Source organism: Parus major, chromosome 3, assembly GCF_001522545.3.
Source record: "Parus major isolate Abel chromosome 3, Parus_major1.1, whole genome shotgun sequence".
Taxonomy (NCBI): Eukaryota; Metazoa; Chordata; class Aves; order Passeriformes; family Paridae; genus Parus; species Parus major.
This window is the reverse complement of record NC_031770.1, coordinates 3,597,015-3,620,174: the sequence shown is the minus strand read 5'-3', so window position 1 is coordinate 3,620,174 and position 23,160 is coordinate 3,597,015. Positions and strand designations below refer to the sequence as shown.

At 38.1% G+C, this 23,160-nt stretch overlaps 1 protein-coding gene across 11 annotated transcripts in view; it reads left to right on the top strand.

Annotated features, from left to right (window-relative positions):
- Nucleotides 1–23,160, top strand: part of USP34 (ubiquitin specific peptidase 34) — a 110,213-nt gene that overhangs the window by 15,485 nt on the left and 71,568 nt on the right. For all 11 annotated transcript variants that reach the window (XM_033513178.1, XM_015620865.2, XM_015620867.2 and 8 more), the window contains exons 2-7: nt 1,785–1,872; nt 5,215–5,635; nt 10,657–10,707; nt 10,888–11,037; nt 15,243–15,310; nt 22,240–22,432. In XM_033513178.1, coding sequence (XP_033369069.1) covers nt 1,785–1,872; nt 5,215–5,635; nt 10,657–10,707; nt 10,888–11,037; nt 15,243–15,310; nt 22,240–22,432 — 971 coding nt within the window. The remainder of the gene's footprint in view (nt 1–1,784; nt 1,873–5,214; nt 5,636–10,656; nt 10,708–10,887; nt 11,038–15,242; nt 15,311–22,239; nt 22,433–23,160) is intronic.

Here is a 23,160-nt window from a genome sequence, read left to right as displayed (position 1 = left end):
GTAAGATCCTACAAGGTAAAATCAGCTTTGTTGCTACTAAATTGTCAACAATTTTTTTTTTTTTTGGTCAGGTTTAAAGGACTTCATCTAGTGAAACAATGCTCATAAAATTGGGAAAATGGAGGTTTTGTGAACCTTTGATGCTGGGCAGGGTTTTTTGGGGTTTGTTTTTTTTTAGGTACTGTCTATAGCTAAGGATCTGTCTTTTGTGGTAAGCTTGACCCAAATTGTGTGATGGAGTTCTTGGTTTCTTCAGTGCCGTGCTTTGGCTTTCAGAAAGTCAACTGCCCTGGTAATTTGTGGTATTTAAAATAAAAGGTGATATTGAGTGATACCCATGTTTTAGTCTGCTTCTCCATCTTGAGCTTTATCCAGTGTTGTGTAGGATCTTTAGAGCCTTATAGGAGTGAGACAGAAAAGTGGTTTTTAAAGTTTGATGGTATCCTGTTCAGAGGCTTTTTGGGTGTTTTTATATTTGTATGTATGCATATGTATGAAAATGTGAATGTATGTGCATGCGTGATATCCTTATTTCAAAGAAGTCATAAGTATTTGTTCATTGTGATTATTCTGTGAAGTGGTTTTCTTCTGAACTTTGCTTTCTGATCCATGCCCACATACTTTCATTAGCTTTAGTTTTTGGAAACCTGTATGGATGGATCACCCAGGACCTTTCAAGGCTGAGGTTGGAGAGGAGGTAGAGGCAGGGATGCTGAAGAGCTCACTGCTGTTCCAGAACCTTTCCCACAAAGTTTGCTTGTGAAGTGGATTTGTGAGTGTGTAATACTTGAAATTTCAAGTGAAATGTGGAGATGAAAGCTTAGATGTGTTATAAATGCAAAGATCTACTTGAAAAGAATGCTAACCTTCATTTGTGTAGCAATTAGATAATTGTACAAATGTTTGGAAATTTAGGACAAGGAGGAAGCAAGCATTGTGCACTGGTACTTGAGGAAAGGTGTGTGGCCACAGAATCCAGTGCCCTGGGATATAATCAGGTGCTGTGTGAGTGGAGCTCTGGACCTGCTGATGTTGGCCTTATTTGGGTATAGAAGCATTTTTAGACGGAAGTGGGACATTTGATAATCCCTGAGTGAAGCATTCAGGGTTTGAACTCAGTACAGAACTGTTCTGGTTTCCCCTGTAATAAATGTGGTAAGCCTTTATCATTTTGCCAATTAGTGATTCATTATGGTTAAATGTCATGATAGATGTGTCTATATTTGAAAGCAATAATCATCAGCTCAGTCTGAAATAACCTTATATGTACACAGCACATTGTTCTTATCTTGATAGTTTTGTTGTGGTTTGAGTTTTGTTTGTTTGCTTGTTTTTCCCAGTCTTTATCTGATCAGGAAAAGGAAGTTGAGGTCTCAGGGTCATCTCAGAATGCAGACATTTAAAAATCTGGGGGGGAAAAAAAACCCCAGCAAAACAAAAAGTCAAACCCAAGGCATCTGGTTAATGAGTAAAGTTGTTGAAAGTTCATACTTGAAAGTGCACATCAATCAAGAGTTCCCAGTAACGCTTCTGAGGAATATTTCATAAAAATAGGATTACAAGAAGGGTCTGTTCTCAATCATGAACTTTGCAGCGGTATTCAAGAACATTGTGCACTTTGAGTTTTCAAGTCACTTGCATCTAAACTTTGGTTAACCAAATTTACATGTTTTTGCTTCAGTAAACTATTTTTTTGTGCTGTCAAAGGTAATTTCTAATTAAGACAGAACAGCTGCACGTTGGGGCTTTTTTCCTCCTAATGTGTTTGGTTTTGTTTTCTTTAGTATCAGACATTGAAGGTGGTGATGCTTTGCAGCTCAGAAAGGAACATGCCCTCAAGATATTTGCTTACATCAATTCATGGACGCAAAGGTAATTTTGGATTGAGTTTGAATGCTCAGGATGCTGGATGTGAACAACAGTTTTCCCTTTTTAAAATATGATTAGAATTAGAGTGATTAGAATTAGCAAATTATTAATGTGTAGCTAAGTGATACCTGGAGAATAAAGACTGCTTTACTACTTAGAAAATAAAAATAAACTCATTACCCAGTGCATTTTGGGCAAAGCATATTTTGAATGCAATTGGCATTCTGGATGTTGTAATAATTGTGTACAAGCAATGTGTCTTGCTCTTTAACATGAAATTTTGTGACCCATCTTCTGCAAAGGCAGGGTAGGGTAAGAAGAATTTAAGTAAAGGTGACTGAATGGAGCCATCATGTTAAATTTTTCTGCATGTTCTAATACTCTGAGTCAAGGTGATGGGGATTGCAGCCCATAGCTACTGAACTGATCAAATGCTTTGCACGTTTTTGTCTTGAATCAACTACATTATTCTTTTTAATCTAGTATTTTAATTACTGTTGTTTTGAGTTGTTTCTTTAAAGTAATGTTATAATTACATTATGATGATATATTACTTCACAGCTACTTATTTTTTTCCAGCACAGGGAAATGTATGGATATTACTTTATAGAAAGAATCTACAGTGAAGATATTTGGAATTTAGTGCTCAGCAGTAGTTTTAAGACCAAACTAAATCCACTGAATCATAAGTAATTTTGGGAAAAGCATAGAGGATAAATTGGACAACGTTAGTCGAGTATTTAGAAGACTCCAAAAGAAAAAAAACAGAATGTCACCTTTTGGATATCTGTGAAAGGAAACTTCCTCTTCCTCATTTTGCCCAAAAATTATAGGCCAAGTTCATTTTCTTTTGCCATGTGCTTTTATACACAGAGAAGGAATTTTTAAATCAAAATAAACAGCAGGCACAGAAACCAGCCTCCTGACATTTCTTGACAGGTCCTAGATGCCAAGTTTGTCAGAGAACAATTGCAACCCAGTTTTCCAGGTCATCATCTGTTCAGAGTTTCGTTCTGTTCTACAGCTTGACAAATCCAACCTGAAGGAAAAAAAAAGATTGGATAGTATTTAACTCTTTATTTTCTTCTGGTTTCCTTTCACACGTAGTGGTTTTATATTGGAAGAGCCTAGAGAACAGTCCTTAAGCTGTTAAAAGGAGAATCTAACAAAGAGGCCACAGGAAGGAGTTTTACTTGACAATTTAATTTCATGTCCTGGCCCTACTCTGCCAAATCAGCTTTTGGGAGTTCTGCTTGTTGTGGGTTTGAGGCCTTCCTTAACAACTACTTTTTACTTTGTTGCCTGTAGTTTAAAACTGCTTTCCTTCAGAAGATCACTTGGTGGCTTACCCTGAAGAGCACCTTTTTCTTCCATCTCCACATAGCCATTCTTTTGTAGTTTTCTTCTGGAAATTGTTGTGTTCAAAGAAGTAGAATCCTCACTTTTTATTGATCTCCTCAATTTTTGGTGGAGCTCTTCTTCCTGTGAACCTCACATTCCAACAGAGGAAGACTTAGAGGTTTTGCGCATACCTCTGGTTTGGAAAAGAATTCTTCAGTATATGAGGAGCCTTCACCAGACTTTTCATTGTTATTGAGGATGATTTATTGCTCTCAAGTGGGACAGTAATTTGTAGGCATAAGTGATGGACCTTTTGAACATAATTTTCCCCCAGGATAAATGCTTGAGGATACACTGGGTTTTGCCTGCAGTCCCTTGTTGTCATTTGTTAACATGAAAGTACATTTACAAGTAAATGACAAGAATGTTTTTCACATGGGTAAAGGCACACTCCATTTACACAATATTAAAGGGATTTTTTCTTCCTGCACAAGTGGAACAAAGGGGTTTGGATGCTTCAGTCACCGTATCTTTGCTGGAATTAGGGAATCCTGAATGTTACCTTTTTGTCTAACCCACTGAAAAAAATAAATATCTGTATTCAGAAAGTATGTGCTTTTAAGAGCTGTACCTCAAGGGCATGTTTGCGTTCCATCAAGAGAGGCAGCACCCTCTACCTGTCATAGCTCTGGGTTCTCTTGATTTTTTTTTCCCCCCTAAAAATTATCATTTATTAATCCCAGTTTCTAAATTAAATGCTGTATTGGCAGAAAAAATAATTGCTACTTACTGATGATTTTTTTTAAGTGGTACACATGGGTTTTATATTATTTTAATATCTGAGAACTCTGGTTGTGGGCTGGAGTCCATTGTTCTCTGTCTAACAGGAGATGGAGAACATCTCTGCTGCAAGACAGCTCCCAGTTTATGCAGCAGTTAGTTTGTGTAGTAGAGTTTGAGTCAGAAAGAGCAGAGTCCCTCTCCCAGAGCCTGTCACAAGCATGCAGCCTTAATTTAGTTCTTCAGCAAGTGAGGACAGTGCAATGATGGCTTTCTGTTCTGTGTTCTCCAGGATTTAAATCCTTTTACAGGAATATCCTTCACCTTTTTTGTCAGAATGAGGGAGGTGCTTGTTTGTATGGAAAAGCGACTATTCCCTGACAATAGGTTTAGGGTACCTACCTCAGGGGTTTATGTACCCAGCATCTGTTTGGCATCCACAGTTATCCTTGCCCACAACTAGAATTACATTACAGCTTTTGAACTTAATGATTTAATTGATTTTTTAATGATATTGTCAAAGGGATGGTGTAGTTTTCCCCTCTTGTTCTTTACAGTTTACAGTGTGTCAGTAGATAAGCAGGGGAATAATCTCTGAGCCTGCCAAGTGAAGAAAGTACTGGAGATACTTGAGCTGCTTTTTCCTAGATGGATAAAGGATATCGGTGTGCATGGGATCACCATCCAAATGCAGATAAAGGAAGTGAACTTAAATAGTTCATTAGAAATAAAATTACTTTGCAGCCCTGTTGATTTGAAAATAACAATAACGAGTTCTTACACAGCTGACAAGCATGTCAGGATGATTTATTGCTGTGAAGAGCAATAGAGAAAACCAGATGAGGAAATGGAGTCAGAAACATACTGAAAAATGTGACTTCTTCAGTAACACAGTGACCTTGCCCACAGGACTTTTTTTCTGCTTTTTTTTTTTTCTTGCTGTAGCAGCTGCTAAATAATAACAGGGACTTCATAAGTGATAATAGGGACTTCATAGTTTTGCTAAGCATTTGGAAATAATGGGGTGTTCTCAAGGCTTTAAGGAGGGTGACTCCCACTTGCTGCTGGGGAGAGTCTGTTTCATTTGGATTTCCTTTATTTTATGATGCTTGTCAATAACTTGTTGTTTTAATTGTTTTAATGTGTAGAGTTCTCTTGGTTAAGTACCCACCTGATTTTAACCGTAGGAATTTTTATTTTATTTTTTTTTCTCTTTTCTTACAGACAATGTTTGTGCTGTTTCAAGGAGTATAAACATCTGGAGATCTTTAACCAAGTAGTTTGTGCGCTTATTAACTTAGTGATTGCCCAAGTCCAAGCTCTGCGGGACCAGCTCTGTAAACATTGCACTATTAATATAGATTCAACATGGCCAGAGCAGAGTAATCATGCTGATGAGCCCCTGAATGTAGAAAGAGAGTCTCAAGAAGAAGAAAATGGAGAGCGACAAAAACCTCTAGAGAAAAAGTTTGATTCCGCAAGAACTTGTATCCTGAGCGAGGAGGAGCCCGCAAAGAACACAGATGCTTTTAACTTATGGAGTACTGATGAGAAGGAGAAGCTGCTGCTGTGTGTGGCAAAAATTTTTCAGATTCAGTTTCCTCTGTACACAGCTTATAAGCATAATACTCACCCCACAATAGAGGTATATCTTCTCTTTGTGTCTATCTTGAATTATTTGGTGAAAGGGTAATTGTTCTCATTAATGAGCAGATTGCTGTTAGTTGCTGTTAGCTTCAGTAGAGCTTTTCAGAGAAACTTTATAAGTGGCACATGCTCTTCCACTTTATGCTTAATTGTTACAGGTAATGTATTGATAATTGATGATATTGATAATATGTTGGCTGGAACTGAACTGTTGTGCTGTTGCAATAACAGGTAGGCAAAAAGGGGACTATTTGATTGCAATCTGTGGTTGTAGAAGCAAAGCTTCAAAAACTAAACTTTGTGCAAGACACAGCTTGTTAGAACAGCTGGTTAATCAACTGGAATAACTGAGCTCTACACAGGTTGCTTTGTTCCAGGGTGCTGAGTTTTCTCTCTGATATTTGTTGTGGCTGCCATTCATATTTTCCCTATTTTCCTTTAAAAAAAACCTAAATCCAAAATCCTGCCGTGTCTAATTCACAGTTTCTGAAATAAATATGATGTTGTTAGCATTTCCTAGTGGAAACAATACGTTTTTGGAATGGTTGGCTTTTGATCAACTTGTGTTAGTGTAATGATAACTAAAGAGTTATTTTAACAATATTTGTATGCAAATCAGATGTACATTTCACTGTATAGGAAAAGCTTCTATCCAACAAACTTCTGAGAAAGTCAAAGTGGAGAATTAAAGTGCAGCTAACTCACTCCTTTTATTTTATTTTTAAAGAATTGTGGGAGCTCACTGGAGCTCTTTATGTTGAAATTTGCTTTATAAACTTAAGTCCAAATTGAGAAGATGCTGAGTCAGATATAGGTCAGATTAGGGTGGTCACAACATCTGATCAGTTCTTACTGAAAGAATGCTGCCCTACTTGAGAAGAAATTAAAGGAAATTAATTAAATTAAAGGAAATTAAATAAATTAAAGGAAAGGAATTAAAACCCCCTACACAACAGGTTTTTTAGGTGGGCTGGATTTTGGTTCTTGTTCTTCTCCAAACCATATGGGCATAAGTTAACAGAGGTAGTTTCAAGTATACCTGTATAGATATAAAGTGAATTGATTTATGCACTCCTGTGGGATGTGTACTAAGACTGGCTTCAGAGGAATGTGGAATGAACAATTCTGAACAGCTTTTCTATGGACTATCACACTTGCTTCTTTTAAATTACTGTTTCATGTATTTTTTTTCTTCTCTTTGAATTACACTTCCAAACGATCAAAAGAAAATCTCCAGGTGCCTGATGGGATTTCTTTTTCCCTTGGTGTGCAGCCTTGGAGTGATTTAGACCCAGATCTGTTGTAGGTTGCTGTGCTGTGATGATGCCCATCGCTCCAGACATACTAATGTATATATAATATATGTATCATCTCTTATACATCACTTGAATTATCAAATACATTCATTAGCTATCCTAAAAACATAACTTAAGGGGAAGCTGAGAAAGGAAATTACTTTCCTGAGGTACAGGCAGGTAAGGGAATTTTTTTTCCTTTCTGCTAGACTTTGTGTGTTTTCAGGTCTGGATTATGGAGGTGTCCCAGCCTACCATATTTGTGTACATTTTTTGGAGGGGAGATTTTTTTACTTTGCTTAAAAGGTCCCAGCATCAATAATATTTCTTACAAACAAATACCAATAGTATTTCTTACAAATATTTCTTACTAAAATATTTTCTGTAGCTGGGAAGCGCTAGGATTCTGTTATTCTACTGTTTTCATGTCAAAACTTTCTGCTCCCATGAGTGACTCACTGAGGTTTAGAATTTAATTTTGGATTGCAGTCTAGAACACATCTTAGCTGAACTGAGACAAGTTATTATTCCCAGAAATAAGAGCACTTCTTGTTTTAAATCAGGCTTGGTTTCAGTCCTCAAGAGATCCTAAAATAAAAAATCTCTGCTTTAAGTGCATTAGCTATACTTGTAAGTTAAACAGATCCCAGAACAGCCTGAATCTGCCAAAAATTTGTTGGGAGAAGCTGGTGTAGCTCTCCCTTTCCCACTAAACATTTCCTTTGCCCAGGAAGTTTGCTGATCCAGAGCAGGCTTCAGTCTCTGCTTTCACTGACTTGAGAAATTCCTAGTTTTAGATTCTTGAATTTTGAGTTTCATGGAGTTACCACATCCATTGAGGGTTTGCTGTGCCTGCAGTGGCCTCTTAGGCTGCCATTTAAGAATTTCCAGTGTAAGGCTTTCCCAGTGTAACCATTAGTGGTCAATATTTCCCTCCTCCTTTGCTCTGCAGACACCTCCAAGGGCTTTGTTCTTAATGGCAGCAGACAAGTCTTGAAGTCTAATCCTCTTCTCAGCTGCTTGCCAAAGCCATTTCACACTGGACTATGGTGGAGAAGGAAAACATTCATGTGGTAGAGGGAGGTTTTTCCCTTGTTCAAGAGTTTATGAAGTTGCATGAAAATGAACAGCATAGCAAGATCTGTTGGTAGTCAGAAAGGTGTCTCTGCCTGTAGGATCATACAGATCTCTCCTTAAATTTTACGGGCTAAGGATTTTCCTTACAATGTTTCTAAAGTGAGAGTGACAACCACAACCTAATTGGTACCCAGAAGAGCCATGTACATACCTTTCTTAAAATCTATCAATGTTTTTGGTGCTGAGGGGCATTTGTTGGTATTTTTAATCCCAAACAAAGTGAACTCAAAGTATTTTTAAAGATATGGTTGGTTGTTTTTTTTTTTAAATGTTCATATTTTGAAATTAATTTTTTTTTTTTTTCTTTATGGGATATTTTTATCCCTTGCATACAGGGTGCTTTATACCCTATCCTTTTCATACTTAGTGCAGCAAGTGAAATACCTGGAATGGGCACTTCAGAGGAGGGGAAAAAAGAATCTATGAAAGGAGGCTCTTAAAATCCTGTATAAAGAAGCAACAATGTAGAGTGCACTCCTGAGCTCTGCACTGTCTCAGAGTGAACAATGAATCAGAAGGGAGTTACCTGACCATTTAACAGATCTTGACAGAGGCTGAAATGAAAGAGGAAACCCAATCAGTTGTTGAGGAGTCTGTAGCTGCAGTCCCTGACTGTTTGGGGTCTTGTGCTCTCTGCTTCTCCTTTTCAAGTAAATATGGGAATATCTTGGAAGATCTGTGTGCTTTCTGCCAAGCTTGTGTCCAGGTCAGACCTCAGCCAGTACATTTTATTATGGAATGCTTGGAAGGAACCTTAAAGCTCATCTCATTCCAAACCCCTGCTGTGGGGACACCTTCCACTATCCCAGGTTGCTCCAAGCCCCATCCAGCCTGGGCACTGCCAGGGGTGGAGCAGCCACAGCTTCTCTGGGCAGCCTGGGCCTCACCATCCTCACAGGGAAGAATTTCTTTTTAATCCCAAATCTAGCCCTTCCCTCTGGCAGTCTGAAACCATTCCCCCTTTCTTTTGGCTGTGTGGCTTTGGGACAGCACTATCCCTGCTTTCTTAAAAGTCCTGGAAAGCTGCTCTAGCTGCTCCTGAAGTGATGGTGGGTTTTAATGCTGTATTAGATTCCCATGAGGAAGTCTCTTACTTCCTCGTAAGTTGGAGTTGAAGGAGCTCTCAGACTGTTCTGTTTGCCATCTGCAAGAACAGAAATCACATTTCCAGACCCAGTCTCTCAACTTCAGCCTTTTCCAAGCTTTGCAGGACTCGTGCAGCAGCCCTCTGTGAGTTTGGGATTTCCGCATTCTAAGAACTGCAGTTCACTTGACAACAAATCTCTGTTTTTTTCAAGAAAACTAATGAAATTTCTCACACCATTTCTGCAGTTTTCATGAGCAGAGCACTGAACACCTTTTCTTGCTGCTTAAAAACATACCACCTACTGCCTTCAAAGCTGTTTTAAAAATAACTGGTAGAGTATCACGAGTTCAGGCATGACTTAGAGTTCAGCAGAAGAAAAAAAGAAAATAAATGCTTAGCTATAATATGAGCATATTGAATAATTCAAAATGTTTGTATCACACTTAATCCATCCAAAATTGCTTGCCTCCAGCATCCTCTGGTACAGTTCTAAGCTTACTCCTACACAGCTATTCAAAATATATTCGGGAAATTTCATTTAAAAACTTAACTTTATGTTAAACTTGCATTTGATTTGTGAGTATCAATATTGGGTGTTCAGCATGGAGGGATGAGAAGAAGAGGAATTGTGTGGCTTTACCTACAAGTATCCATGGCAATGTTGGGTTTTACAGCCACTTTTTATGCCTTCAGTGCCCTTTTGCCCCCAGCAATGTGCATGAAACCTGCAATATGTTACAGCCCTAATAAAGAAACTTCCCACTCTGTACAGCCCAACAAGTGGATGTTGTAGACATTAAAAAGAAAAGCTATTTTCCTAACCTGTTTTAAGTTTAGTGCTTCTAGAAAACAGATTTCTTGTTGCAGCAAGTAGCTACCAGAGTGATAGGATGATATAATTCCTTCCCCTTCTTCACTTAACTCACTCCTGTAAAAGTTTGATGTTTATTTTGTACAATGTGTTTTCTTACATGTAAAAATATAGTTGAAATGAAAGATTTTTTAGTATTTCCATGATAGTGAATATTTTGACATTTTAACCCTTTAAATCATTAACTGTAGGATGTCCTGCAGTTCATGTAAATTCACGTTTGTATATATGTCTTATCTTTTTTAGAAATTACATTTCAAAGTCCCTGGATTGGTTCTATTCTGTATTTCTCAGGCTGGTGTGACTAACTATGCCCTTTGCCATATTCCTATTGAAAAAACTGGTGATCTGAACAGGGGTGGGATTGAAGAATAATCTATTAATCCAGCCTTGGAGAGACACTGCTGAAATGTTCTCTTAAGTATATTTGTGTATTTATTTATATTAACAGAGGTAAAAAGTATGGAGCAGTGGAAAAATGGAGCAAAGCTTGAGCTTGTGTCTTCCTCTGAATTTGGAATTTGGGTTTTTTATTGTTGACTGTGATACCTGGGAAACAGCAGTTGGTTTTTTGTTCAATAAATGTGTTTTTATTGCTTGAGTTAATTCTAATTTTTTTCTTTAAACAGGATATTTCTGCTCAAGAAAGCAATATATTAGGGGCGTTCTGTGATATGAATGTAAGTTGTCCGCTTTTAAATAGGTGCACATTTCCTAAAAACTTCAAATAACCATGTTACATGGTTATTTTATATAACCATAACTGTATGGATTTGTGTTACACTTACGTAGCTTTTGAGTTTTCTGTTTGTCTGAATGATCTAGTATTGAGTCTTCTCCTGTTTTTTGAATCTTTTTAGGATGTAGAAGTACCATTGCACTTGCTTCGTTATGTTTGTCTGTTTTGTGGAAAAAATGGCCTTTCCCTCATGAAGGATTGTTTTGAGTATGGAACCCCCGAGACGCTGCCGTTCCTTATAGCACATGCATTTATCACAGTGGTGTCTAATGTAAGTATTCCCTTTCAACTCTTCCACTTGAACACAAAAAAATAAAAGGAAGCTGAAGTCTCCAAAGTACTCTGTGGGACCAGGGAGGGATAAAAAGGCTGTAAATTTCCCGTGTTGGGAATGAGGTTTGCTCATGCACAGAGCATTTCATTATCGAAACCCTCTGCATCTCCTGGCAGCACACAAGTTACTTTTCCAAGTTGTACCTAGACAGGAGGATTGTAAGAGCCCCCAAAGATGCTTCAGAAAATGTTGTCAGAGGCCATTTCTGTCCCTGAGATTGTGCCATGGAAGTGGTTTTAGTTTCTTCAGAGCATTTTCACTTCTTAGCTATTCCCTATGGGGAACAAAGGAAAAGCCTGTGGATTCCTTTTCTCTTCAATTTCCTGTGATTTTATACCATTATAAACATTTGCAGCATAGAGGTAATCATCTTTTTTCACAGTTTTAGAATGCATATCCTTCATCATTTCTGCATTTTGAAATCACAGGGATTTTTGACTGGCAGAATTACGAATTGATTTTAGTGGAGATTTGAAGGAGATTGGTGATAATAAAACCCAGTCCCTGAGGAAAGACATATGAAGACTTAATGTAATGTCAGGATAGAAGTTGTGACTTGTCTTGTGGATGGGCAAAAAGAAAACCAGAAATTTGTTACACCTTGTACAAAGTGAATTTGACATGATTTTGACACTGATTGCAATTTCAAATACTTAAAATCAGCTTCTTCCTCCCACACATCTTCTTTCCTTCCTTGTTGCTGATACTGCCCTGCCAGGAAGATGTTCTGAAGGAACCAGTGAGTGAAATCAAGCTGGTGTTGGGGGTCTGTATCCCACTCTCCTGATCCTTTAGTGTGGTAATTCCTGACTTGCAGGTCAGAGGACAAATGGCCAAGGCCATGATCTGCTCCTTCCTTTTCAACCTGCCCAGGAGGGCTGGTGCAGCACCTCTCCATGTTTGGTTGTGAGATATGTTCTCAGTTTGTGAGATATGTTCTCTGCTGGCCCTTTTTGTGTGAGCTGATGAGTTCTTCACCTCCAGCTACTGTCAGTGCAGTCCTCATCAAACCATCTGCTGAAAATGTGTGTTCTTGGAGCTTACACTGGTTCAGAAGGAAATTTTGGTCATGGAACCAAACATTTTTGCATTTCTGTTTTATTTTTGGTGAGAAGGGGTAAAACTGCTTGAACAATGAATGGCAGCTCCCTATCACACCCCAGTGTGTTTTTAAACCAGTATTCTGACTACAAATCCCATTTCCTGGGTATCCTGTATCAGTGCAACTGCCTTTCTTCTTTGCCCTTTTTGGAAGTTTTCATTTTTCTCCACATAAATTGTTTATTTTCTTTATTCTTAGTGATGTGTCCTATTGCAAAATACTTCTCAGCAGTTTCTCCTTTCAGATATTTACTTACCAACTCTGCATTTCTCTTTGGTTCTAGTAGGTAACTCATTAAGCTGGCTCTTGCAGCAGTTTTAGGGGAGTTCTATGGCTAAGCCTGGCAAATAAAATGAAATTTGACCCAAACAGTGACCAAAAGTGCTGTTTCTCAGCCTCATCCAGCACTGCAGCTTCTCCCATTCAATGAGCATCTTTTAGACTCTCTCTGGCTTTGCTGACAAATCTGTGTGAGTTGAGGAAAACTGTTGAAAAAAAATTATATTTAAATTTTATTTTTATACATCAGTTCACTACAGAAAGTATAAGAAAATGTTCTATATGTAATGTGCTTTATTCTTCCACTTACTGCATTTTGATGTCACTCAGTGTACTTGGAAGCATTGCTGCTGCTGCCTTTCAAATGCAGTCTATTTATTACAGCCAAATCAGGCAGCTAATTTTTTGGACAAAATACATTTTACCTTCCAATATTAACAAAAAAGATACTTCTCCACCTCTATAATGATACATGAGTTTAGGATTTTGAGGTAATGTTTCTCTTTCCCTGTTTGTTTTTAAATCATTTCACTCTATAATTAATTCATAGAACTTAGGTAAATATAAATAATTCAAGAAAAGTTTCCTATTGTGAGCCAATACACCAAACTCCACTAAAACAAAAAGAATCATTCACAAAACTGAGCAAAATATTGGTGGTCTCAGCAAGAACTCTGCTAATCTGCCTTGGTTTTATCCCAACACGTTTGATTTTATGGGATGTAGAGATATTTATTCCAATAATAAGTCTGAAGTGTCAGTTGTTAACTTGTTCCCAGTGCAGTGTGTAGTAACCTTTAAGTCCATTTTCACAGCTGTAGTAACTCTTGAGAATGGCAGTTAAGTAGCCATTCTTGTAAAGATGCCTTGAAATATCCATGCTGGAGTTATTTTTCAAGTCTCTAAGATGATGGAGTTCTTTAGCCACTACCTTCTAGAAATTAATTACCTCTGGTAAGGAACCAATAATAGACAACTCTCTGAAACTTGAGAACAGAACAGATGTAGTGAATACTTTGCCTTAATAGTGGGTGGAAGCAAAAAGTGATGGAATTTTATTTTTTGTCATTTTACAGATGCTAGTTGATGTAATTTTATATATGTTATGTCAGTTAAACATTTTAGTATGCAAATGTGAGTCCACATTCAAAATCACAGTTTCATTTCTAACATGTGAAATGATGCTTTAATTGAATCCCGAGGCTGAAGGTTGTGTGTAATGCAAGTTTTCAGATGCATGGTTGCAACTTAGGAGTTTGAATTAATACAGAGTGAAGATTACTGTGAACAGTGAAAGCTATAAAAACAAAATGATAAAAACATTTCATAATTTTATTTCACAAAGAAATATCTTTTCTTTGGTGTTTCATACTGTATTTGAAACAGAGTACATGGTGTTAAAAATTAAATTGTAATCACAGTAATATCTTTGTCATCCTTGCAATTCTTTGTCAAAATGTTATTTAATTCCTGTTTCTAGAACAAGCATCTTCTAGTGCCACTTTGTATCTTTGGGATGTTAGCATTTTTTCCTTCTTGAGGCTGCCAGTTGGATCAGAAGTTTATTCCAAGTGTGGTCTTTTTTTGCAATGGGAAGATTTGGCTGGTTTGTCTTTCAAAGTAGGTTATATTGTTACTGTGCAGTGCTTGTTGCCTTGTAAAAAGTAAGCCTGCAAATATTTTTGTCAGAACTGACTCAAAAAGTTCCTTGGCAAATGCTGGAAATGTTGAAGAGAAGCTGGTGAGAAGTTTGACTGCAGCCTAGTATTTTTCTCTCATATCAAAAAAAGGAATATATACATTTTCTGCATATGGAATTGAGTCCTTAGGCAGAATTTCTTGCATCAGCTGCAAAGCTGAAATTCTTTTAAGAGCAGAGGTGGGGATGCAGAGGGCCCTGAGTGAATGATGGGGTTGCTTTTCACAAGGGCTGTGCATGCACATGATTGAATTTACGTGGGCAGGAGCAGCAGCTGCTTCATCTGTGCTCCATCCCTTACCTGGCAAGGAGTAACAGGTTTAACAGGCTCTGAATTCCTTTTTGAAATGCAGATGACACTTCTGACTTTGCCTCTGGAAGTTGTTTGGTTGGTGCTTTACCTCACAGCGGTGCTAAGTAGCTGTTTCAGGGTTTGTGGGTTTTTTTTTTTCCTTCTGCATATATTTTCTTCCTGCATTCAGCTTTGCAAAGGTGGTAAAGGAAGAATGGGAAATATGAGAAATGCAAATATGGTAGTTAAAAACTGTGCTTAATCACAACTTGTAAAACATCTTATTTTATAGGATATGTAAGCCCTGAGAAGCAAAACAACACAAATCAAACAATGTTACTTGATTTAGGAGTGGCTTGCAAGGATCTGAAAGAACGGAATAATTTTCATGTAAACTTTTAAAGAAAAAAGGAAAAAAAAACCCCAAAACCACAAGGCTGAGTTGCAGTTTTTCCTACTGAAGAAATTACAGAAAATACAAAAATGAGACACCTGGGCAGTATGATACTATTTATACAAAGTCTATATTTTCCATCTCATTAGCAGGAAAGATGCAAATCCTCTTTATAAGTCAAAAAAGCATTCCTCAGATAACAGTTTGGAAAATCAGAATATTAAGAAGTTGAACAAAAAATACCAAGAAAGCCTTTTTTTTTTTTTTTTTAAAGTGGGGTTGTATGTGCAAATGTACCAACAGTATTTCAGTTTTTTACCATTCTCTTTAAATGTTATTAATGAAATCTTTACCTGTTTATGTTTTTGCATTATAGATCAGAATATGGCTACACATCCCTGCTGTCATGCAGCACATTATACCCTTTAGGACTTATGTTATCAGGTAAATTTTTATTTTAAGAATTTTTCTTGTGGAACTTTTTGACAGCACCTATTTCTAATTGCAGCTGGTACTTTTAATTGTATGGGTTGTTGCTCTGACTACCATTTCAACAATGAGGGTGGAAGGTAATGTTTAGAGTTTGGGCAGCTCCTTGCATCTGATTTCAGTATCAGTCAGATCAGTCTTATTAAGAACATTGAGTGTGACATCCAGCCCCATTCTGACATGCTGGGTCAGGTCCAGTTGTACTCCAGTCTCCCTCACTGTGATAACTTCATGAAACTCTACATCAAGTTTGCAGTGAGATGCTGTAAGTAGAAGAGCAATCTGCAGTCACTGAGATTTCAGACCCTGAGTTTGAACACAGCTTCACATTCTGATGTTCTTTATTTCCAGCTGGCAGGAACTGAAGTGTGATCAAAAGTCTACTCGCACTTTTATGTAGCTAAATATATCCAGTCCCAAAGATTTTCTTTCTATCAAGCTGTCTATCATGAAAATATCTCTTTCAAATTGAAGTACTTGTAAGGGTATTTAATTATACAAGCAATTTGTTTTTATTGGCTTTCTCAGGACAATAGAAACATTTCAGTGAGCTGCTGATGAAATGATCTCTGTGTGTGTGTCTGCCTGGAGGTGGAGGGGTGTGGTCACAGCTAATTCCCCTTCCAGTGGCCCAACATTAAATTTTCCTGGTGCAGGCCACTGCTTTTGCATAGACCCACAGCTCCTCCAAGGCTCTGTGTTTCCTTGAACTGTAATACTAGAAATGTGCTTATACTGCTCATAGCAAAAAATGGGCCTTTACACATTATTCTGTCTTAACTATACCAGTATAAAATAACACTCAACAAAAATAATTACATTGGCAGCAAACAGGTTCCCAGAACAACGAGACTGGGAATTGTTTTGTATTTTAAAGTGGTCTGGTTTTATATTGACTGTAAAAATTTAAGTACTGACTTGGCTGTCGATCTCTTTTGCTGTACTGTGGTTTCTACTAAAATGATATCAGCAGAGAGAAGAGTATTTTGATCTTTTATTAAAACACATCACTCTTGAGTCACAGTCCAGCCATGTGCACTCCTTTAGTGCTGATGTGCTATCTTTGAATTCTTCCAAAGGTAATTATTAATCATGAGGCAGTCAAGAGAGGGCAGGCAGAGGATTTTCAAGTGCTTGTCTCCGTACATATTGCATTAATGGTTGTTGGTGTACCTGGGAATTTGGTCATGAGCCTTCCCTGTCTTCTTTCAATGTATGGAAATGAAGAAGAGCATTGAGGGATCAGCAATTAGAGTTAGGCTGATAATAAGGAACTGCTTGAGGGAGACAGAACAACACATCTTGTAGTTCTTGTTGCTAATCCTTGCTTGTCATCCTGTGATGCTTAAAGCATTTCTGTGTTATAACTATAGGTGCAGCTGGGCTCACTGGAATACATAGAAGATTTTTTTGGGGGGAGTTTCTCGTGTCTTCCTCTTTGTCCATTAGAATATTTGCTTTGCAATGGGATTTGTCTTCTTGCCATAAATAATGCCCTTTATGTCTGTTTGTAGAATTTACGGTAGGCTCACATCAATCAGAAAGGTAACACTGACACAGGATACATCAGTGGAAAACTCAGCTTAGAGCAGGAAGGTGAAGTTCTCCCAGTTTTTATTTTTCACAGCTGAATCCTGATGGGATCTGAGGTTCCTCAATGTTACGAAATCCAGAGCTTTTTTAGTGAAGATTCGCTTACGGAGTGGGACTGAAACTTGGAGGCCATATAGCAAAAATAACCTCTAGTGCTGTACCTTTCTGTGGGACAGAAGTGAACACAGATGCCTTCAGGGAAAGATGACTTTCTTGATGGATGCAGCTCACCCCACGTGGTTGTCAAACTTGGAGATCTTGGATTAGCAGCTTAGGGCTCTGGGTCTCCATCTGCTTTTACTTCAGGAAAAAGACAAAAAAAAACAGGGGACACAATCGTGGGCACAGCAGCACAGCACCTTTTAAAGAAATCCTGCAGAGCTTCTGCTGCCCTGCAAACTGCAAGGCTTTGGAAAGGGTTTTGGTCTAGAACAAGCTCCTGGGCTATGATTTAGTTCCAATTGCTGCTCCTGTAGATTCCTTGCAGGAAGTGCATTTTGTAGAGCTGACCAGCAAGAGAGATCACCTGGTTGGTGTCTCAGCAGCACTTTTTATCAGCTGAGGTTACCCTTCATGTCATGGCTGTTTCTACAAGGAGTGGATGAAGGAAAACAGCAAAGTGTGTATTTGGAGAGAGGAGACCACTGATGGAATATTCAGAGATCATGGACACAATCCTGTCATTATTGCTGCCGCTACAAAAAGATGAATAAATGTTTTTTTCTGCCTGGCCAATGGCATTCACATCTTGCCTCTGAAGGGCCTGTGTTTCTAAGCAGTTTAGGAAAGAAATAAAGGATTACATTAAAAATTACATGAAATAAAATTTGCATCTTTCAGTAAGGAAGCTCATACTGATCCTAATACCTTAGAATTCTGTATTTAAAATTGCAAAGTTCTCATTAAGTGAGACTTCCAAAAGTGACTCAAAGTAGGTCCTGACTTACTGCAGTTATAAATGAGAGTGAGTTGATGAAGTCTCTTTATGACCAAAGACATTGGTTCCATCTGTCTTCGGCCTCAAGACCAGAGATGAGAGATGTTCTGGAAGGTTCCAGATCCTGAATGTCTCAGGACTGCAGGAGCTCTCAGCAGTGGTGTTTTGAGGACAGGTTTTTTTCAGTGGTCAGACTGTTGCTTGAAAGTGCCGTGGAGAGTTCTGTCCTGTAGAAAGTGCAGCAGTAGCACTGACCAGGAACGTATTTTGTTCCACCCCTTTTCTGCTTCCATCCCCTTCTCCCTGTCTCCTGCTTGAAGATGGATCTGGTGACATTTTTTTGTGAAGGATTCCTGTCTGTGCCCCAGTTAGGCAGAAACAGAGCAATCTGTGCTGGAGCACATTGAGAAATTCCAAGTGGCAGTGGCTCCTGGGTGGTTGTGGCACTGGTATATGCAGAAGAAGTGGAAGCTCCAAACAATTCCTGATCTATGATGCTTCTCATAGAGAATGCAGCTGAAAGAATAAAAATTACTCCCCTGTTAAAAATACTCATTTTATGATGGGGTTTATGGAAGTACCCAAGACCACTCGCTGCTACTACATGTCATGAAAACCTCTTGTAATAAGCCTTGAAGGTTTTAATCACAAAAAATATTTGCCTCTTCCAAAAAATCTGAGAATTTAAAGTAAAAAGAATAGCTAAGTCAGGAGACAATAACCAGACACTTCAGGAGAACTGACTCATTCTGCTGGATGCCCTTTTGCAGCTGTGGTCCAAAGGAGTCAGATTAAAGGGAAAAAAGATGGTTTCACAGCTAAGTAGCTGAAATTCTGAGGCATAAGTTGTGATTGTAAGCATTACATCACACATGGGAGTGTGTGTTTAAAACTGAACTCTGTCCATCCCCAAATACAGCAAAGTGAAGTAAATAGGTTAAAACTGATATTTTAAAAAAACTAAATGTAGATACTATCTATTAATTGATAATTTTAAGAATGCCAGGCTGGCAGGAAATGTCCTATAATATGAGCATATCCTTTCTGCAGATGTATAAAAAAGTTATCTTTCATGCTGAAAGTCTCATTTAGGCAAAAACTCCAGATTAAATAGATTACACAGGTCCTGGCATATCATTCATCTCTTCCTTCAAGACTTAATGCTCATCAGACTCAAAAAGATAAAAATGTAGGAATTAAAAAAATAATGAAGGACAGAATGGAAGCTATTATTAAGCCATTATATGAGTCAGTCATGCATTCACATTTCTATACTGTCTATACACTTTGCACCTTCCATCCTGCAGATAATAACAGAACTACCTCGGTGGTAGGAAGGGTGACAAAGAAGGTGGCAATAAAAAATTTACATTGAAAGGAGGAGACAGAGTCTAGGAAGGGTTTGATTTTTGACAGGGCAATTCATATCATGTATGAATGATATGAAGATAACAAGTAGGAGATGGTAATTCACAGGTTTTTTAAAAAAAGGTATGGAGAACGTGCCATCCAGTTGCCAGGTTGCAGATGGAAGAAAGGAAAGGAGTTTGTTTTTCACTCAAGCATAGTTGTCAAACTCACTGGCATAGGTTAATGAGAAAGCCAATGTATAAATAGAAAGAGATAAATGAATTCACAGTAGTAGATAGGTTCATCCATTTTTTTATACATGGGATAAATCTTTAATCTGCTTTTAGAGCGGCTTTTTTGGGTTAAATAGACCTTTCCCTTGCTCCACTGTTCTTATGTGAGGCAATGCAGCAAATTCACAGGTACTCAGTGTAGGGGAAGATGTGAGTTAATTGCCAGTGTTAGGTAAAGATCTCTTTTTTCTTAATAGTAATGTTATACCTCTAAAAACATAAAATGTTACTGATGCAGACAGGTCTAGGCCATTCTATCTTTCCACAATAAAAAAGGAGGTGTGGCCTACTCTGCAAGTTTCTGTGGTTTTTAATCATTGTAGTAAAGATATGATCATGTTTGATTTATGACCGGTGTAGTAGTGCCAACAGATTTTCTAGTGTTGGCTGCAGTTACACTTCTGAAGAGGAGTTTGCCATCTTCTGCTTCTTTTTAGGTTAGAAAACCCTGTTGTGTTAAAAACTGTGTGGTAACAAGTGCTCTGTTCTCTGTAGCTTTCTTTAGGGCATTGGCAAAACAGAAGATACTGTTGTTCAAGTAGTTCTGTAGCTATGAAAATGCACCTACACCACAGTTTCACTTATTTTAAAGGGCAATCTTTTTAAAAGCACACTCTCAATATTGTAATACAGAAATTACAACACAAGTCTGATTCAGGTTCAAAATGTGGATGTAATGTGAATTGCATAAATAAAGTAGGTTTAGACTGATAACATTGTATTAAAATAAAAAATCTTCTCTTTTCTAAACTATATAAATGTAGTTATTTCACCAAACTTTGTAGTGTGAGGAAGATTTCAGGTCCAAGTCCTGTTACAGAACTTGAATGAAGCCATCAAAGCACCCTTCCTTTGTGTGTTTAGGTGTGTCCATCCCCTTGCTCAGAGCATGCAGACACTCATCTGTCCTTTGTAAAATAAGAGAGTTCATGTGATGTGTTTGGACATGTCTGAAATTTTTAGACATGCTTCACTTTTAGAAATGCTGACTTGATGTGAATTCTGGACATGGAAAAGCTCTGGCAGCCAGGCCTGGTGAGAGTTTGCATATAAAAATGGGGAGATGAAAATTGATCTGATATTGCTGAGAGTCGGAGAATCATTGAGGTTGGAAAACACCCCTGAGATGGAGTCCAGCCTTTAACCCTGCACTGCTGTGTTCACCACTAAACCATGTCCCCAGGTGCCACTTCTGTCCTTTTTTTTGAACACTTCCAGGGATGACAACTCCAAAATTTTTGTGATTGGGTGTAGGAGCTTAATTATGGCCTCTGTTCTTTCATTCACTGCCTCTCCCATAAAATAAGTCCTCAATATTTAACTTGCTGTAGGCACAGCTGGACAGAGGTGCTGGATGCCCCTTTGGCAGTAGGGAGGACACATGGCTGCAACAGGAGCGCTGCCATCACTGTTTGCTGGTGACAAATCACCTCATTTGCTAATCACCAATGATTGTTTGGTAACACAGACCAGGACATTTTCCCCTCACAGCTCTCACCTGTCTGCAGGTTAAAGGCAGGTCACTGGGTCCTCTTTGCTGATGAACTTTTTAAATTAATGTTGCCTTTCCATCCCTACTTTACTTCTGTTTAGAGCTCATAGCACAGAAGCAGCATTTTCTTGCCAGGATTTGATTTCCAGTGCTCCACATGAGAAGACAAATCTCACAACAAAGAACAGGGAAAGATCTGATTGCCTTGGCCTGGAATGGTCCTTCTTTTGTCCTCCTGTTACTGATCTGTGATTCCTGTCACACATCTCCAGTCTCTGGGATTATTTGCACTGAAGTCTCTTTTCTCTGTTTGACAGTGTTAAGTATCACTTAAGTGTGTTTATTTTAAGGCCTCTACACAAGAGCTGTGAAAAAGAACCATTATCTAAATAAGAATCAGGGCCTGTAGTTTTGCTTTGAAAAAAAAAATGTACTGATGTTTATATGATGTAAATGCAAAGGAATGGTGCATAAATCTGGTTAAGTGTAGTTTAATATCTCGTGTGTTTTTTAAAAGATTCATGCATCTATTTGGCCAGTCTCCAAGGACGGATCCAGGCTTAGGCTGTCAAACAAATGGATTTTTAATGCATTTCTGTGTAGTTAAATCTAGTTTGGATGTAGCTGAAACTTCAAAACACTGAAGTTCAGCAGAAAAAATGAGTTATGCTAACTTTGCATGCATGTACCTTTCGCTGTGCCATATTTAATGGTATCAAAATGAGCTCGGGAAAGCTTGTTTCTAAACATTTTTCACATTCAGTTAGAAGAAATTCTCAATTGTGTTGGTGTTTTGTATGTGAACTTTACAGGCATTTCACTACAGATTTTCTGTGTATTGGTCCTGCTTAGGTAAGACTGAGGTTCCACCAGGTTCTGTACATTATTAGTTTTTGTAAGTAATTATTTTTTATGCCTTCCATTTGCAGAGTTTATTTGTGTTGCACCTCATTGTATAGGATAAGATGACTGCAAGAGAAGAGACTTAAGCTGTTCAAAATTCGTTAGCAATTTATTTACTTTAAAAAATATTATACATATTTCTGATTTTCCTTGGTGTTTTTCATTAATTGTTGCCAACTTTTAATAGTGATATTTTAAGACTGAGTTATCTTAGAGCTGTGGGAAATACATCTTTGCTATAATCAAGATGGCTCCAGGAATATTCTAGTTTGAATCATACCCTTTTTGTTTCCCTTCCATTTGTAATTTCTCCCAGGTATTTATGTAAACTGTCAGACCAGGAGTTGCGGCAGAGCGCGGCCCGGAACATGGCAGATCTAATGTGGAGCACAGTGAAGGAACCCTTGGATACAGCCTTGTGTTTTGATAAAGAAAGTCTTGATCTTGCATTCAAATACTTCATGTCACCAACTCTGACAATGAGATTGGCTGGCCTGAGCCAAATAACAGTAAGAACTTTTTTAAAGAAGTATCAATTACATTTTGCAAAAAACTTTTCTTGTTGCACTTTATGATTCACAGGCTTGTTTGGGGGGCTTTTTTTCATGTGTGAAAGCAGCAGGATCCTCTTACATGCAGCCTTAGGGAAATTACAGATGTGATGGTGAGTGTAGGGTTTGCTGAGAGCTGAGTCCAAGTGGTGGCTGTGTTCTGCACCATATGGAACTGGCTCACATTACCTGAACAATTCACGTGCTAAACAACACCCTTAGAACTGTGTTTTGTGACAGCTGTGTTGAAATGGAGCCCCTTGCCATGGCAGTATTTGTTGTTGAGAAAGGCTTTCAATCTGTTTGCATTTTTACCTTTGCAGCATCTTGACCCTGCTGCAATTAGCTGCTGCTTTTGTATTGCACAAACCTTGTTTTCTGTGTGTTAGTACAGTCAGTTTCAAAAGAGAGAGCATTTCTGCATTAATTAGCAGAAGGCTGAATTGAAGTGGTAAATACATACAGCAACAAATAGAAAACAATTAAAACTAAAAAAAATAAAATAAAAATCCCCATCTTTCCCTTTCCCATGGAAATGCTCCACGTTGCACCAGGCAAGATACATTGGGCATTCTTGAGTTATCATTGCTGCCTACAACCATTGAGAAATAGTCCCACAGGAGGGCAAAAGTGAAGTTTTTCATCCATCTGAGCCTTGTCAGCTTTTGTGTTTTCTAAGCATATTT